The sequence below is a fragment of the Anopheles gambiae genome, chromosome X, assembly GCF_943734735.2.
Source record: "Anopheles gambiae chromosome X, idAnoGambNW_F1_1, whole genome shotgun sequence".
Taxonomy (NCBI): domain Eukaryota; kingdom Metazoa; phylum Arthropoda; class Insecta; order Diptera; family Culicidae; genus Anopheles; species Anopheles gambiae.
In genome coordinates, this window is record NC_064600.1 from 21,391,165 (window position 1) to 21,405,379 (window position 14,215).

At 39.4% G+C, this 14,215-nt stretch overlaps 1 protein-coding gene across 1 annotated transcript; it reads left to right on the forward strand.

Moving 5' to 3' along the window:
* Nucleotides 1-5,292: 5,292 nt before the first annotated feature.
* Nucleotides 5,293-7,205, forward strand: LOC133393224 (uncharacterized). The gene is made up of 2 exons (XM_061657060.1): nucleotides 5,293-6,691; nucleotides 6,829-7,205. Exons 1-2 carry the CDS (start codon nucleotides 5,633-5,635, stop codon nucleotides 6,880-6,882), a joined length of 1,113 nt encoding a protein of 370 aa, XP_061513044.1. The 5' UTR covers nucleotides 5,293-5,632; the 3' UTR covers nucleotides 6,883-7,205.
* The last annotated feature ends 7,010 nt before the right edge of the window (nucleotides 7,206-14,215 follow it).

The following is a 14,215-nucleotide window of genomic DNA, read 5'->3' on the forward strand; positions in this document are numbered from 1 at the left end:
GTAAAATGCGTATTACTGAAAGTCATTCCGCGAATTGTTTTACTGAAAATCAGTAAAAACATGATGAATATGCTGAAAATCATCAAAATATTCTCCTACTGAACCGTTTGATTCATATTCCGGACAGTATCGAGCTCATGTTTCAAATTACGAACGTTTCTATTCAAATTCTAAACAGCTTCAAAATTTCGTCTTCTTCTTCTTCTTCTTCTTTTTCTTCTTCTTCTTCTTTTTGGCTCAACAACCGTTGTCGGTCAAGGCCTGCCTGTACCACCTATGGGATTTATTTTCAATGACTTATCGAAGAAATAACGATGGCATCGGTTTGAAGTAAAACTGATAATAATGCCTGTAGTGATGAACTGAATGAGAAAATATATTTATTTACTGTGTCATCAAGCCCTACTAGGGGTCAAAAACCATTCTTATTGAAACTAGTGCATCATGGTAATCATCTAAAATGTAAAAATACCATGGTCAGGGTCAAAATGTAAAGAAATTAAATAATAACGCGATGAATATCCGGAATATCAAGCGGTCCGTAATTTGAATCAGAACGGTATGTCCAAAACCAGGAAAACTTGGACGGTTGCGTACGACCTCATTTTGAAGTAAAAGCATATATGCGGATGTAGCGAAGTAAAACACTTCAAATTAAAACACTTCAAGTTAAAACAAAGTTCAAGCAATAGCGCGCGCTTCAGAAACGTAACAAACATAAACAGGTAGTCAACCGTTCTCATGGTTCAAACGAGGAAGTAACTTTACGCAATTCATAAACCATAGGTACATGTCGCATTAAGTATAAATAAAACTTGTTATCAAAATAGTTATAATTACAGTTAGCTGACCTATATGCGGTCAGCAACTAAATAGCATATAAGAGATGAGAACCTAAATAAAGTAAGGGCATTCGAACACAAACCTCAGAATCGCTCGTTTCTCAATAGTCGGAGGCACTTACCGGTCGACGAAGGAAAAATATACCCGACTCGGTGTAAAGCACCGGCGTTGGGCGCTGCGACGGAGCAACACTTCCGCCAGCAGCATTATGGACGATTCTTAAGAAACCGGTACAGGACCCGAGAAGTGGAGGCGTAAACCCAAAAATCTGAAGTCTTTACGTCTAAAAGATTTCGGGTCGTGTAGGCGCGATTTGAGCACCAGCAAGCGGTCATTTTTAGTTTCCGTGCTGCTTTCAAAAAGATTTCGGATGAGATTTCAACTCGCGGAGCTCGCGGATAAACAATTGCTGTACATAAAATAAGAACCATCAATCAAAAAAGGAAAATGGCCATCAACAAGGACATGGTTCGAGCCCCAGCTTAAAGTCTCTGATAGAATACAAGTGGACAAGTTTTAACACGTTGAGTGCCAGACCATTTTTGTCGATGTTTCGCTGAGGCCAAAATCTGTTTGTTTTCATTTGTTATGGCTATTTTATATAAAAAAACCGAATTATTTGCTTTTTTATTTTTGTTTCAATAAATTTACCGTTGGAAGTAAAAGAAAGAGTCGACATTGCCTACACCAAATTAACATAAAATAATAGAATATCAGGTTCCGATCTAAAATTCAATATCGTAGTTATGTGCTAATGCATTGCTCTCAAACCTTTTTAGGATCACGGACCATTTAGCATCACATAAATGTTTTCCGCGGCCCACTTATATCTAGCACGTGTATTTTGCAGACTGTACAATATATGTACAACAAGTTTTGTAATGAGCATTTCTAGTTGAGGCGGTCCCGTGGTACAGTCGTCAACTCGAACGTCTCAATAACATGCCCGTCATGGGTTCAAGCCTAGAATGGACTGTCCTCCCGTAGCAAGGACTGACTATCCGGCTGCGTGGTAATGAATTAAGTCTCGAAAGCCTGTATAGACCGGCATGTCCGTGTAGGACGTTACGCCAAATAGAAGAAGAACGAGCATTTCTTAAAATGCTTTTAAATTTTAATTTTCTTAAAACAAATCTATTCTTTCGCAGATCACGTCTATTTGCGTCACCAACCATAAGTGGTCAGCCGCCCATAGGTTGGAGACCATCAATTAGATCAGGGGTCTCCAAACTACGGCCCGAGGGCCGCATGCGGCCCTCAAGAGCTTATAATGCGACCCACGATGACTTTGCCAGAGTTAATATAAATATACGTAATGATTATGTCTTTTTGAAATAAAATTGTATTTTTTACTTTTCTTAGACAAAAATCAACCTTTAGTAATACCAAACTGTACAAGTAGTGTTAGTTTTTTGTTATAAAAATGAGATTTAAACGTTCACCCATCAGTTAAAGGTAGTGTCAAATGGCCCTTAACATAGCTATTTTTGAAGCAATGCGGCCCGCGAGCTGAGAAAATTGGAGGCCCCTGAATTAGATAATTAGGAAAAGGCGAGTGATTGAGAATCATACCTAAGGCATCAAAATTTCAGGTCTTCCATTTCTTGATTATTCTTGTAATCGTCTTCAATTTTGGCGTGACAATCGTTGTCGAGATGTACCACTAATTGGTTAAGCTATTGACTAATTAGCTGACCTATTGAGTACCTTGAACCCAAGATGAGTATGTCGGTTATTTCTAGCAATCAAATATTTTCAAAATGTAGTATTTTAACTGTGTTTAAAAACTTTCCATCCTAAATATAATTATAATCAAATGAAAAAACTGAACATGATGCTCCAGGGCAGGATTAATGTAAATCGTACCTGCGCAAAATTCTAAAGTGCAGAGTTCAGCTTTTTGGCAAAATGGAAACATTCTACGTTTACGGATTACAAAATCTAAAAGTTTAAAATGTTAACCTTTTCACGAAATGTTTAGCCATTCTTGATATAATAGTCATGCTTGGGCTAAAAAATTCAACGCGTCATGAGCTAACTTCTTACTCGATCTCTACCGCGGTTATACAAACAAACACTGCATCAACAACAGAACCGCAAATAAATATTGCTGGCAACTCTTCCGGATCACCTTTTCTACACAAACAATAACGTGTCCGCGCCGACACGATGTATCACTAAAGGATCCTTTCTATATTTTCTATCAAAATGCTAGAGGTTTACGCACAAAAAATACCGAATGCTTTACCAGTACAGCTATTTCCGAGTGGGATGTGATCGTTCTCATCGAAACCTGGCTCACCGATAGTTACCCATCTTCTCTATTGTTTGACAGCCACCGCTACAATTCCTTCCGATTGGATCGCTTTGCCATAAATAGTGATAAATGTATTGGTGGAGGAGTTCTCATTGCCACGAATATCAAATATGCGGCTTCGCTGTGCACTACTAATACATCATCAATTGAGTGTCTTTAGGTGCGTGTAAAAGTTTTGGATGTTTCCCTAGTCATCGGCTCATTCTACCTCCCTCCTGACCAAGCTGCCAACCCCGATGTTATAAATACTTTCTGTACTACGCTACATGAAACTAGGGAAAAATATAAAGACGATTATTTGATTATTCTCGGAGATTTCAATCAACCCTATCTTAAATGGATTACTCGGAACGATTTTCCTTCGCTTGACTTCAGCAATTCCCGAATACATCCTACCTGCCAAATTCTCCTCGATGAAATTAATTTGGCCGGCCCTCAGCAAGTTAATTCAATCACCAACTGTAACAATACTATACTTGATTTAATTTTTGCGGATGACCAGACCGTTGAACGATTGAGCCCATTAGAACTGAGTTTAGAATCCATAGTTGAACCTGATCCACATCACCCTGCTCTACTTACCAGCTTCATGGTTCCGCAACAGAATTTGTCGTCTTCTGAGTCCCCAGAACGGAGAGATTTGAACTTTAGACGTACGAAATTTGATGAATTAACAATAGCGCTAACTCAAACCAATTGGGAATTATTAAAGTCTAACCACGATATCAACGATAGCGTATTAAGCTTCACAAATCATCTAAATGGATTATTCGAACAGTTAGTTCCTTGCTTTAATCCTCCACCGTAACCACCGTTGGCTAATAATGCACTACGCGTCGCCAAACGCCGGAGATCTAATGGCCAACAAAAACTGCGCAGTCTTCGAAACAGCACCAACCAAGCAAACTTTGCTCGCGCTGCTCGGATGTACAAACAGTTAAACCGTTTTGCGTATGCTCACTACGTTAGAAAGATTGAATTCAGATTCAAAAAGGATCCACTAGCATTCTGGAAATTCATACGAAATAAGAAATCCTGCGACCGTCTTCCAGCTGTAATGAACTTCAAGGGAAACATCATTTCGGGTGAAGATGACCTCTGCAAAGGTTTTGCAGAACATTTTGCTTCCGTGTACACCTGCAATTCTTCGAAACCTCTCAACCTATCTTCAGCACTTTCTGCAATCAACGACGCAGTTGACTTATCCACATCTACTATCAGTGAAGATGAAGTCGATGCTGCCATATCGCAACTCAAGCTTTTGTATGCCTCTGGGCCGGACAACATTCCCAGTGCAATTCTTATTCACTGTAAGGCTGTTCTTTTGCCTATTCTGACTCTACTTTTCAACAAACCCTTACAGTCGAAATGCTTCCCGCAAATATGGAAATCTTCTTACATGTTTCCTGTCTTTAAAAAAGGAGACAAATCTGATGTATGTAATTATCGCGGAATCTCTATGTTATGTGCTTGTAGTAAGCTGTTTGAAAAAGTTATGTTCCGCCACATGTCCTACGCTTTCCTGCCTGTTATATCTGTTATGCAACACGGCTTCATGCCTAAACGTTCGATTGAAACTAACCTGCTTCATTTGCTTCAATTTTGCTACTCCAATATTGACAAGGGCCTCCAGGTTGATGTCATTTATACCGACTTCAGCGCTGCATTTGACAAGGACAAAGGTGCTTGGTAATTTATTAAAATATGGTGTACACTAAATTTTTTTGGCATTGTTAGAAAGCTACCTAATGAACCGTTGCATTACTGTAAAAATTGGAAAAACTTTTTCTGACCCTTTCTGTAACTTTTCTGATGTTCCACAAGGAAGCATATTAGGGCCATTATTATTTATTATATTTATTAACGATATTGTGTTTGCTGTTCCCAACGTCAATGTTTTACTATATGCAGACGATCTTAAGATGGTCCTTGCTGTTGAAAATTCAAATCACTGCGAAATACTTCAAGATTCCATAAACCGTTTGTTGACGCCTTACGGTAGGCAATGTGCATGGCACAATTAGAATTAGGACAACTAGGGTAATTAGTACAGAAAGGATTAGATCGTAATTATAAAGAAGAAGAATTAGAAGAGCAGTTAATTTGACAGGGAATAAACATTAGCACTTGAAACCTCGGCGAGACAACAACTTTATTTATTACGATTGAGAAAGCGTCAACATTTTTGGTCCACCGAACCGGGTCTTCGCGAAAGGTGTGATTCACAAATCACAAAAGCAAATCGTGTGAAACGATATCGTGAAGAAGAATCAGTGAGATATGCTAGGAGACTCGCCGTAAAATCTGTGGAGTGCTAGTCATTTGGAGCGCGTTAGAACAGTGATTGCAGCAAGAAAGGTCGCCATCGCGATCGCAAAGGTTATTAACCGCTAGAAGGGCATTGCTCTAACACTACCGTAAACCCAAGTGAAGCCGACGAGTGAAGTGTTGTGGTGCGTCTACGAAGTAAAAATGCCAAACGAAAATCAGATAAATAAACAAGCCAGAAAGCTCCGGGATGTGATGACTCACATAAACGATATGATGGAGTTTATTAACAAGTTCGACGCGGCGAAACATGTAAACCAAATTCCAAGCCGGCTAGAAGATTTGGAGCAAACTAAAATGGAGTTTCGTTCAATTCGTGATATATTAGTGCACCAAGCCGAAGATACCGAAATGATTGAATCGCTTGCAGCCGATCGTCGTGAGTTTGAACAGAAATATCACGAGATAAAGGGTTTCTTTTCCGCGTCCAATCCAGACCGACGAACAGCGACAAGCGAACAGTACATTAGTTCATCATTTAATACAACTCAGCCAAAGGTGCGGTTACCGAAAATTGAGCTGCCAACATTCGATGGTGACACAACAAAATGGCTAACGTTCAAGGATAGATTCGAGTCGCTTGTGCATACTGCCTCTGATGTACCAGAAGTATTGAAGCTGCAGTATTTGTTATCTGCCTTAAAGGGTGAATTGGCCAGCCAATACGACCACACACAGCACACGGCAGATAATTATGAGCCAACATGGGATTCTCTGGTAAAACGATTTGATCATGAGAAACGTATTAAAAGAGAATATTTCAAGGCGTTCGCTGCGCTGGAGGCGATGAAAAATAGTTCGGCAGATGAGTGGCAGCACATAGTGAACGAGAGCAATCGACTAGTGAACGGAATGGAACGACTTGAGGAACCCGTGAAAATGTGGAACACGCCGTTGACCAGCTTGCTGTTCTACAAACTGGATGGTGACACGTTGATGGCATGGGAGGAATATTCTGCGGATGAGAAGGCGGACAAATTTCCGAAGCTAATTGAGTTTCTCGAACGATGGATCAGGATCCTCAATTCATCGAAGGTCGGAGAGGAAGGTGCTTTTGACAAGAAGGCTGCTACAAATGCGAAGGTAACCAGAAACTACGTAAGGGGTGTATCCATGGTGGCCGGCCTTCCTGCAGGAATGCGACACAGCATTGATCAAGTCGCATCTAGCTCGTCTCCGACACCTAGTTCGCGACCATGTGAGGTATGTAAGCAAGTGCATAAATTGTGGCAATGCAGCACATTTATGAGAATGACAGTAGATGAACGGAAAAAGGTGGTAAGGGATAAGGGATTATGTTTCAACTGCTTGAACAAAAACCATTTGTTGATTAATTGTAGATCGCCATTGAAATGCCTACGATGCCGAAGAAGACACCACACGAAGTTGTGTGATATGGAAGAAACAACACAACATGGCATACCAGCCGTAACAAAAACCGATTCAGCATCGAAAACAGCACTATTGGCGACAGCACAGGTTTGGTTGACTAATTCCTTTGGTGAATCGATTTTAGCTCGAGCGTTGCTGGACCCGGAGTCGCAACTAAACATCATGTCAGAAAGTGTTGTACAACTATTAAAGCTAGAGAGGAAAAACACTCACACATCACTATCTGGCGTAGGACAAATTCCAGTTGCTTCCAAAGGGGTAACGACGTGTACAATACGCTCAAGAGTGTCTAAGTCCGAAGGCACGTTTGAATTTTTGGAAAACCCGAAAATCACCACAAACATCCCTACTAAATCCCTTTCCACTGAAACGTGGAACATTCCTGAAGGCCTTCAATTAGCAGATCCAGAATTTAATAAGGCAAGAGGTATTGACGTTTTGCTGGGAGCAGAAATGTTCGCTGAATTGCTTGAAGATGGTCGTGTAGATCTAGCTCCCAACCTTCCTACGATGCTAAAAACTAAATTTGGATGGATCTGGATAGGAAGCTACTCGCAGGAATATACCACGATTTCATGCTATAGTGTTGTAGAATCAACAATGGAAGGATTATTCGAACGCTTCGTATCACTGGAAGAACTTCCAGAAGAAATCTTACATGAAGATGAGGTTGAATGCAACAAAATCTATAGCGAAACTACAAAGTATTCAGAGGTTGATCATAGGTATATCGTTCGACTACCAAAGGTACCAAATTTTGAGTACATGCTGGGAAAATCTAAGGAAACTGCTTTGAGTCGCTTTATGAGCATGGAACGAAGAATGAAAGGTGACAGTAATCTGACCCAGGAGTACAAAAGGTTCATGCACGAATACGAACAACTAGGGCATATGACACATATATGCAATTATGATGAGATAGAGCAAAACCCACAATGGCAAGAATATTACATGCCACATCATGCAGTATGGAAGGAAGAGAGCACGACTACAAAGTGCAGGGTAGTATTTGACGCGTCGTGTAAGACCAGTTCCGGGCGGTCGTTAAACGAACTGCTCTTAGTGGGCCCACAGCTACAAGAGGATATTTTGTCCATCTATATAAGATTTCGTTTTAAACCTGTTGTATTAGTTGCTGACGTGGAAAAGATATACAGACAGGTATGGGTTGAAGAAAACGATCGAGCTCTTCAACGCATTCTATGGAGAACTGATCCAAACCAGCCGATAGGAGTATTTCAGTTAAATACTATAACATACGGAACGGCTTCGGCTCCGTATTTGGCCGTCAAAACACTTCAACGAACGTTTGAAGATCATGGAAAGAGTTTCCCCAAGGCATGTGAGTGCATGAAAGATTTTTATGTAGACGATCTACTAACAGGGGCAAGTACTGAAGATGAAGCCAAGGAAAAGAAGAGGCAATTAGAAGCAGTATTGGCCAAGGGCGGATTTAAGTTGCATAAATGGGCTTCCAATCGACCAACAGTACTTGAAGGCGTAGCAAAGGAAGATTTGGCTCTTACAGAAGAACATCTATTCGAGAGTGAGTCAAAACCGATTGGAACACTGGGAATGAGTTGGATCCCCATCACAGATCACGTGTCCATACGAATGAGAGCTCTAGAACCCGTCGAACCGATAACTAAACGCACTGTGTGTCGAAATATTGCTAAAATTTACGATCCTCTAGGGCTGCTAGATCCTGTAAAGATGATAGCAAAGATTCATGCAACGGTTGTGGACGTGGAAAACAGAAGGCGATAGGGCATTGGACTGGGATGAAGAACTCCCTTTGCAGCTTAAACGCGAATGGCACAGCAATGTCGAGCAATTGAGTAAGGTAGTAAATGTTTCAGTACCACGTTTAGTATGCCCATCAGATTGCACGATAATGCAGATCCACATATTTTGTGATGCGTCGGAAAAGGGCTACGGAGCATGCTCTTACATACGTGCCGAGACAATGAATGGCAAGGTGTCATCAATACTACTAATATCGAAGTCAAAGGTGGCTCCGATCGCCAATAGACAAACATTGGCTCGCCTGGAGTTATGCGCAGCGGTATTAGGTAGTCGGTTATACGGTTTCATCAAGGAGTCATTGAAGGCCGAGTTAAGATGTTACCTATGGACTGATTCGATGACGGTACGACATTGGATCAACTCATCACCGAGTGGATGGAAAACCTTCGTTGCCAACCGTGTAGCAAAAATACAGAGACATACGAAGGAGTGCGTGTGGATGCACGTTCCAGGTGCAGAAAATCCAGCGGATTTAGTCTCCCGAGGATGCTTGCCGGACGAAGTAACCACTATTTGGTGGAATGGACCTTCGTGGTTAATAGTGAACGAAGAATTCTGGCCACTGCAACAAGAGCTAAAAAAGGATGCAGTTATAGAAGACGAGAAGGCTGTTGTACTCATCGCCACGCAAGAAGAATCCTTTAGCAAGCAACTATTCGCAAAGTTTTCATCGTACTCAAGGTTGCGAAGAGTAGTGAGCTACTGTTTACGTTTCATACGTAGATGGCTAAAACGAGAACAACCAGCAAGGGACAACGACGATGAAGGGTCAAGGTGGTTGACGACGACTGAGCTTCAATTAGGAGAGAAAGTCATTTGTAGTATGGCGCAGCGCGATGCATTTGCACCCGAACTCAGCACATTGGCGAAGACGAATCGTGTCTTAGAAACGTCACCGCTTAAATATTTACACCCATTCATCGGCACAGATGGACTTATTCGAGTAGGCGGGCGGCTGGGCAATGCAACATTAAGCAAAAGTGAGCAGTTTCCGATAGTAATTCCAAAAAATCTTCCTCTCGCTGATCTATTGGCTTATCATTATCATCGTCAAATGTTGCATGCTGGACCGCAGGCTATGCTGAACGAGATTCGTTAAACCTTTTGGATACTGGGTGCTAGATTTCTCCTGCGACGGACATATCATCAGTGCATCACTTGTTTCAGGTGCAACCCGAATACAGTACAGCAACCCGTAGCACCGCTCCCAGCGACTCGTGTGTCGGCATCAAAACCATTCTCTATCACCGGGGTTGACTATTGTGGGCCCATCTTTACGAGAACGAATCGAGAAGCAGTTGCACGAAAATCTTATATCGCTATTTTTATCTGTTTTAGCACCCGTGCAATCCACATCGAACTTGTATCGGACCTTACAACAGAGGCGTTTATCGGAGCTCTTCGAAGATTTATTGCGAGACGAGGGAAGGTCGTTTAGATTCACTCCGACAACGGGACGAATTTTAAGGGAGCCGCTACTCGCTTCGTACCAGCTGAACGAATTGTACGAGTTATTGCAATCTGAAAAACATGCAAGTAGCATTCATCATTGGTGTCTAGAGAAACAGATAGCTTGGAAATTTATTCCACCTCGCGCCCCTAATTTTGGAGGATTATGGGAAGCTGCGGTTAAATCTACTAAGTTTCACTTTGTGAGAGTAGCTGGAGAGACTAGCTTAACGTTTGAGGAAGCATGCACACTATTAGCAGAAATAGAAGCAATTTTGAATAGTAGGCCAATTACCGAAATATCAACTGATCCCGAATCACTAGAAGCACTCACACCAGGTCACTTTCTAATAGGAAATCAACCTAGGATTCTCGATGATGTAGATCAAACGGAAATAATACAAAACAGATTAAGTCGTTGGCAACTAATCACAAAAATGAGCCAACAATTTTGGAAACGATGGCATAGAGAGTATTTGCAAGGACTTATAATAAAGAAGGGAAAACAAGGAAAACCGGTTGAGATAAGAGAGGGCATTTTAGTACTTCTATTTGAAGATAACTGTCCACCTACACGATGGCCTCTTGCTAGAATTGTGAAAGTGCATAAGGGAAAGGATGAAAAAGTACGAGAGGTAACAGTAAAAACACAAAGAGGAATATTCAAGAGACCTGTCTACAAAATCTGCATTTTACCTCAACAAGCAGCTGAACCTGAACAAGAAGAGGGTAATAAGACAGGCGATTAGAAAAACCCCACTTGGGTTTTTGGTGGCCGGCATGTTGACGCCTTACGGTAGGCAATGTCATGGAACAATTAGAATTAGGACAACTAGGGTAATTAGTACAGAACGGATTAGATCGTAATTATAAATAAGAAGAATTAGAAGAGCAGTGAATTTGACAGGGAATAAACATTAGCACTTGAAACCTCGGCGAGACAACAACTTTATTTATTACGATTGAGAAAGCGTCAACACCGTTTTTTGACGTGGTGCCATGATAACGAAATGTTTGTGAATGTACAAAAATGTAACTGCATTACTTTCTCTAAGAAAAGGATTCCAATAACTTTTAATTACAAAATAGGTCAAGACAGTGTGCTGCGGGCATCTGTAGTTTGTGATTTAGGAATAATGTTAGACAGTAAACTTATATTATCGTGCCATTTCCACACAATCGTCTCAAAAGCATTAAATATGTTAGGTTTTATTCTACGTGCTTCTTCCGACTTTAAAGATCCTTTCTGTCTTAAATCGTTATACTGTGCCCTAGTCCGTCCTATACTAGAATTTGCTTGCGTTGTTTGGTGTCCAAACCAAGTGACCTATATAGACATGATAGAAAAAGTTCAGAAAAAGGTGACACGCGCTATGTTTTATCGTCTTCCTTGGTCAAACCAAATGCCACGCCCCCCGTACCATGTCAGGTGTCAGTTATTTGGTCTCAAAACTTTAGAACACAGGAGAAAGAATGCTCAATGTATTTTCATGCATAAATTATTAAATGGGCTTATTGATGCACCTGAAATTTTAAATCTGATCAGTTTTTCTGCACCTACTAGGGATCTTAGAAGCAGGTCTTTAATCAGGATCCCATTTCGATCTTCTTCATGTGGCGCTAACGATCCTTTAATTAAAATGTGTGTCAGCTACAATAGACTTGAATCATCTGCAGATTTTCATATCCCTGTTTCTCACCTTCGTCAGTTGTAAAGGGCTAGTGTTATTTATGTTTAAGTTGTTTACTAATTAAGAATATGTATCTGTTATTTAGGCCTATTGCCCGATAACGTAAATTAAAAATAATAATAAAAATAATAATAATAATAATAATAATAATAATAATAATAATAATAAAAATAATAATACTAATAATAATAATAGTAATAATAATAATAATAATAATAATAATAATAATAATAATAATAATAATAATAATAATAATAATAATAATAATAATAATAATAATAATAATAATAATAATAATAACTTGTTCGAGTCTGCTACGAATTGTTTTTTTTAACATATCTTTCAAGCCAAAATAATCTAGGTTGAAATTTTCTAATGAATTTAGTGCATTTGGTTGTTTGGCTGTTTATGCAGTGTTGACATGATTTTAACAGCCAACGGCCAATATCCATATAAAAACGAGCCCAAAACCACGGCAGCGGAATTGAATACATGTTCAAAATGCGTCGAATCTTAATGAAATTTGAATGTTTGTTTTTACCTTATCAGTCTTATTGTATGTAAACTTTTATCTATAACACAATTTAAGCAATTTCGAGAAGGTTTTGCAGGCCCTTGATTAAAAAAAGTATGAAAAAGCTGTTATATATCGTAAAATCACCCATATTAGTGCATTTGAGCGTGCGGATTTGCCAACATCGCAAGTAACCACTTTGCTCCAGCAGGGCGTAATGCCCCAGGTTCCTCTACACTATCTCTCAGATTCACACACACTCCTACCAGACGGCACCAGTGATGATTCAAAACAAGTTATGCTGGAGCACACTTGCACTGTTACCGGTTCGATATAACTATTCAACCTGTTTCATTAAAATTTATGGTAATCGTAACTGGTTTCCACAAGCTACATTAACTCATATTTCCCGGTGTTACAGACATAAACAAATAAAAACACAAATATATCATAATTTTGAACGAACGTACATGGTATTGTACCCAACGCTGGTTTGCAAACAATATCAATCTTAAAATACTCAAGGAAAACATACTCCTTGAGTCGACGAGATCTTCTGGTGGTACGATGATTATAACAAAACACATGCTTGCCCTGTCCGCTATCTAGATAATTCTATGGAATGCCAGAGGAATGCATGTAAATTATTATATTGGTGTTATATTTGTTCAAAACATATTTTCTTTCTAATAATTAAAGTGGACGAATTAGTTTTTTAGAGTTATTTTAATCAATTTCGGAAAAAAAAAGTATTATTTTATTGAAGCAAATTTTGCATTTTTCCATAGTTTGGTACTGTACATTTTTAAGTATATAACGAATAATGTTAAAAAAATAAAACAGTACGATAACCTAATTTTTCACGAAAAAAATGTTGAATCGTACGTAGTGGGCAATGTATGTTGCCGACCACTGTACACCGAAAAATTGTCAAAGTTTGCTTCAGTAATGTGTTTTATCGTTTGAATAACCGTTTGAGTTCAGTAGGAGAATATTTAAATGATTTTCAGCATATTCAGTCATTTGTTTTACTGATATCCAGTCAAAAGACTGATACTGAGACTGATACTGACTGTGAAAATTTTCAGTAAAATGTGTTTTATTCAAACGATAAAACACATTACTGAAGCAAACTTTGACAATTTTTCGGTGTACAGTGGTCGGCAACATACATTGCCCACTACGTACGATTCAACATTTTTTTCGTGAAAAATTAGGTTATCATACTGTTTTATTTTTTTAATATTATTATGATATGATTATGATATATTTGTGTTTTTATTCGTTTATGTCTGTAACACCGGGAAATATGAATTAATGTAGCTTGTGGAAACCAGTTACGTTTACCATAAATTTTAATGAAACAGGTTGAATAGTTATATCGAACCGGTAACAGTGCAAGTGTGCTCCAGCATAACTTGTTTTGAATCATCACTGGTGCCGTCTGGTAGGAGTGTGTGTGAATCTGAGAGATAGTGTAGAGGAACCTGGGGCATTACGGCCTGCTGGAGCAAAGTGGTTACTTGCGATGTTGGCAAATCCGCACGCTCAAATGCACTAATATGGGTGATTTTACGATATATAGCAGCTTTTTCATACTTTTTTTAATCAAGGGCCTGCAAAACCTTCTCGAAATTGCTTAAATTATGTTATAGATAAAAGTTTACATACAATAAGACTGATAAGGTAAAAACAAACATTCAAATTTCATTAAGATTCGACGCATTTTGAATATGTATTCAATTCCGCTGCCGTGGTTTTGGGCTCGTTTTTATATGGATATTGGCCGTTGGCTGTTAAAATCATGTCAACACTGCATAAACAGCCAAACAACCAAATGCACTAAATTCATTAGAAAATTTCAACCAAGATTAT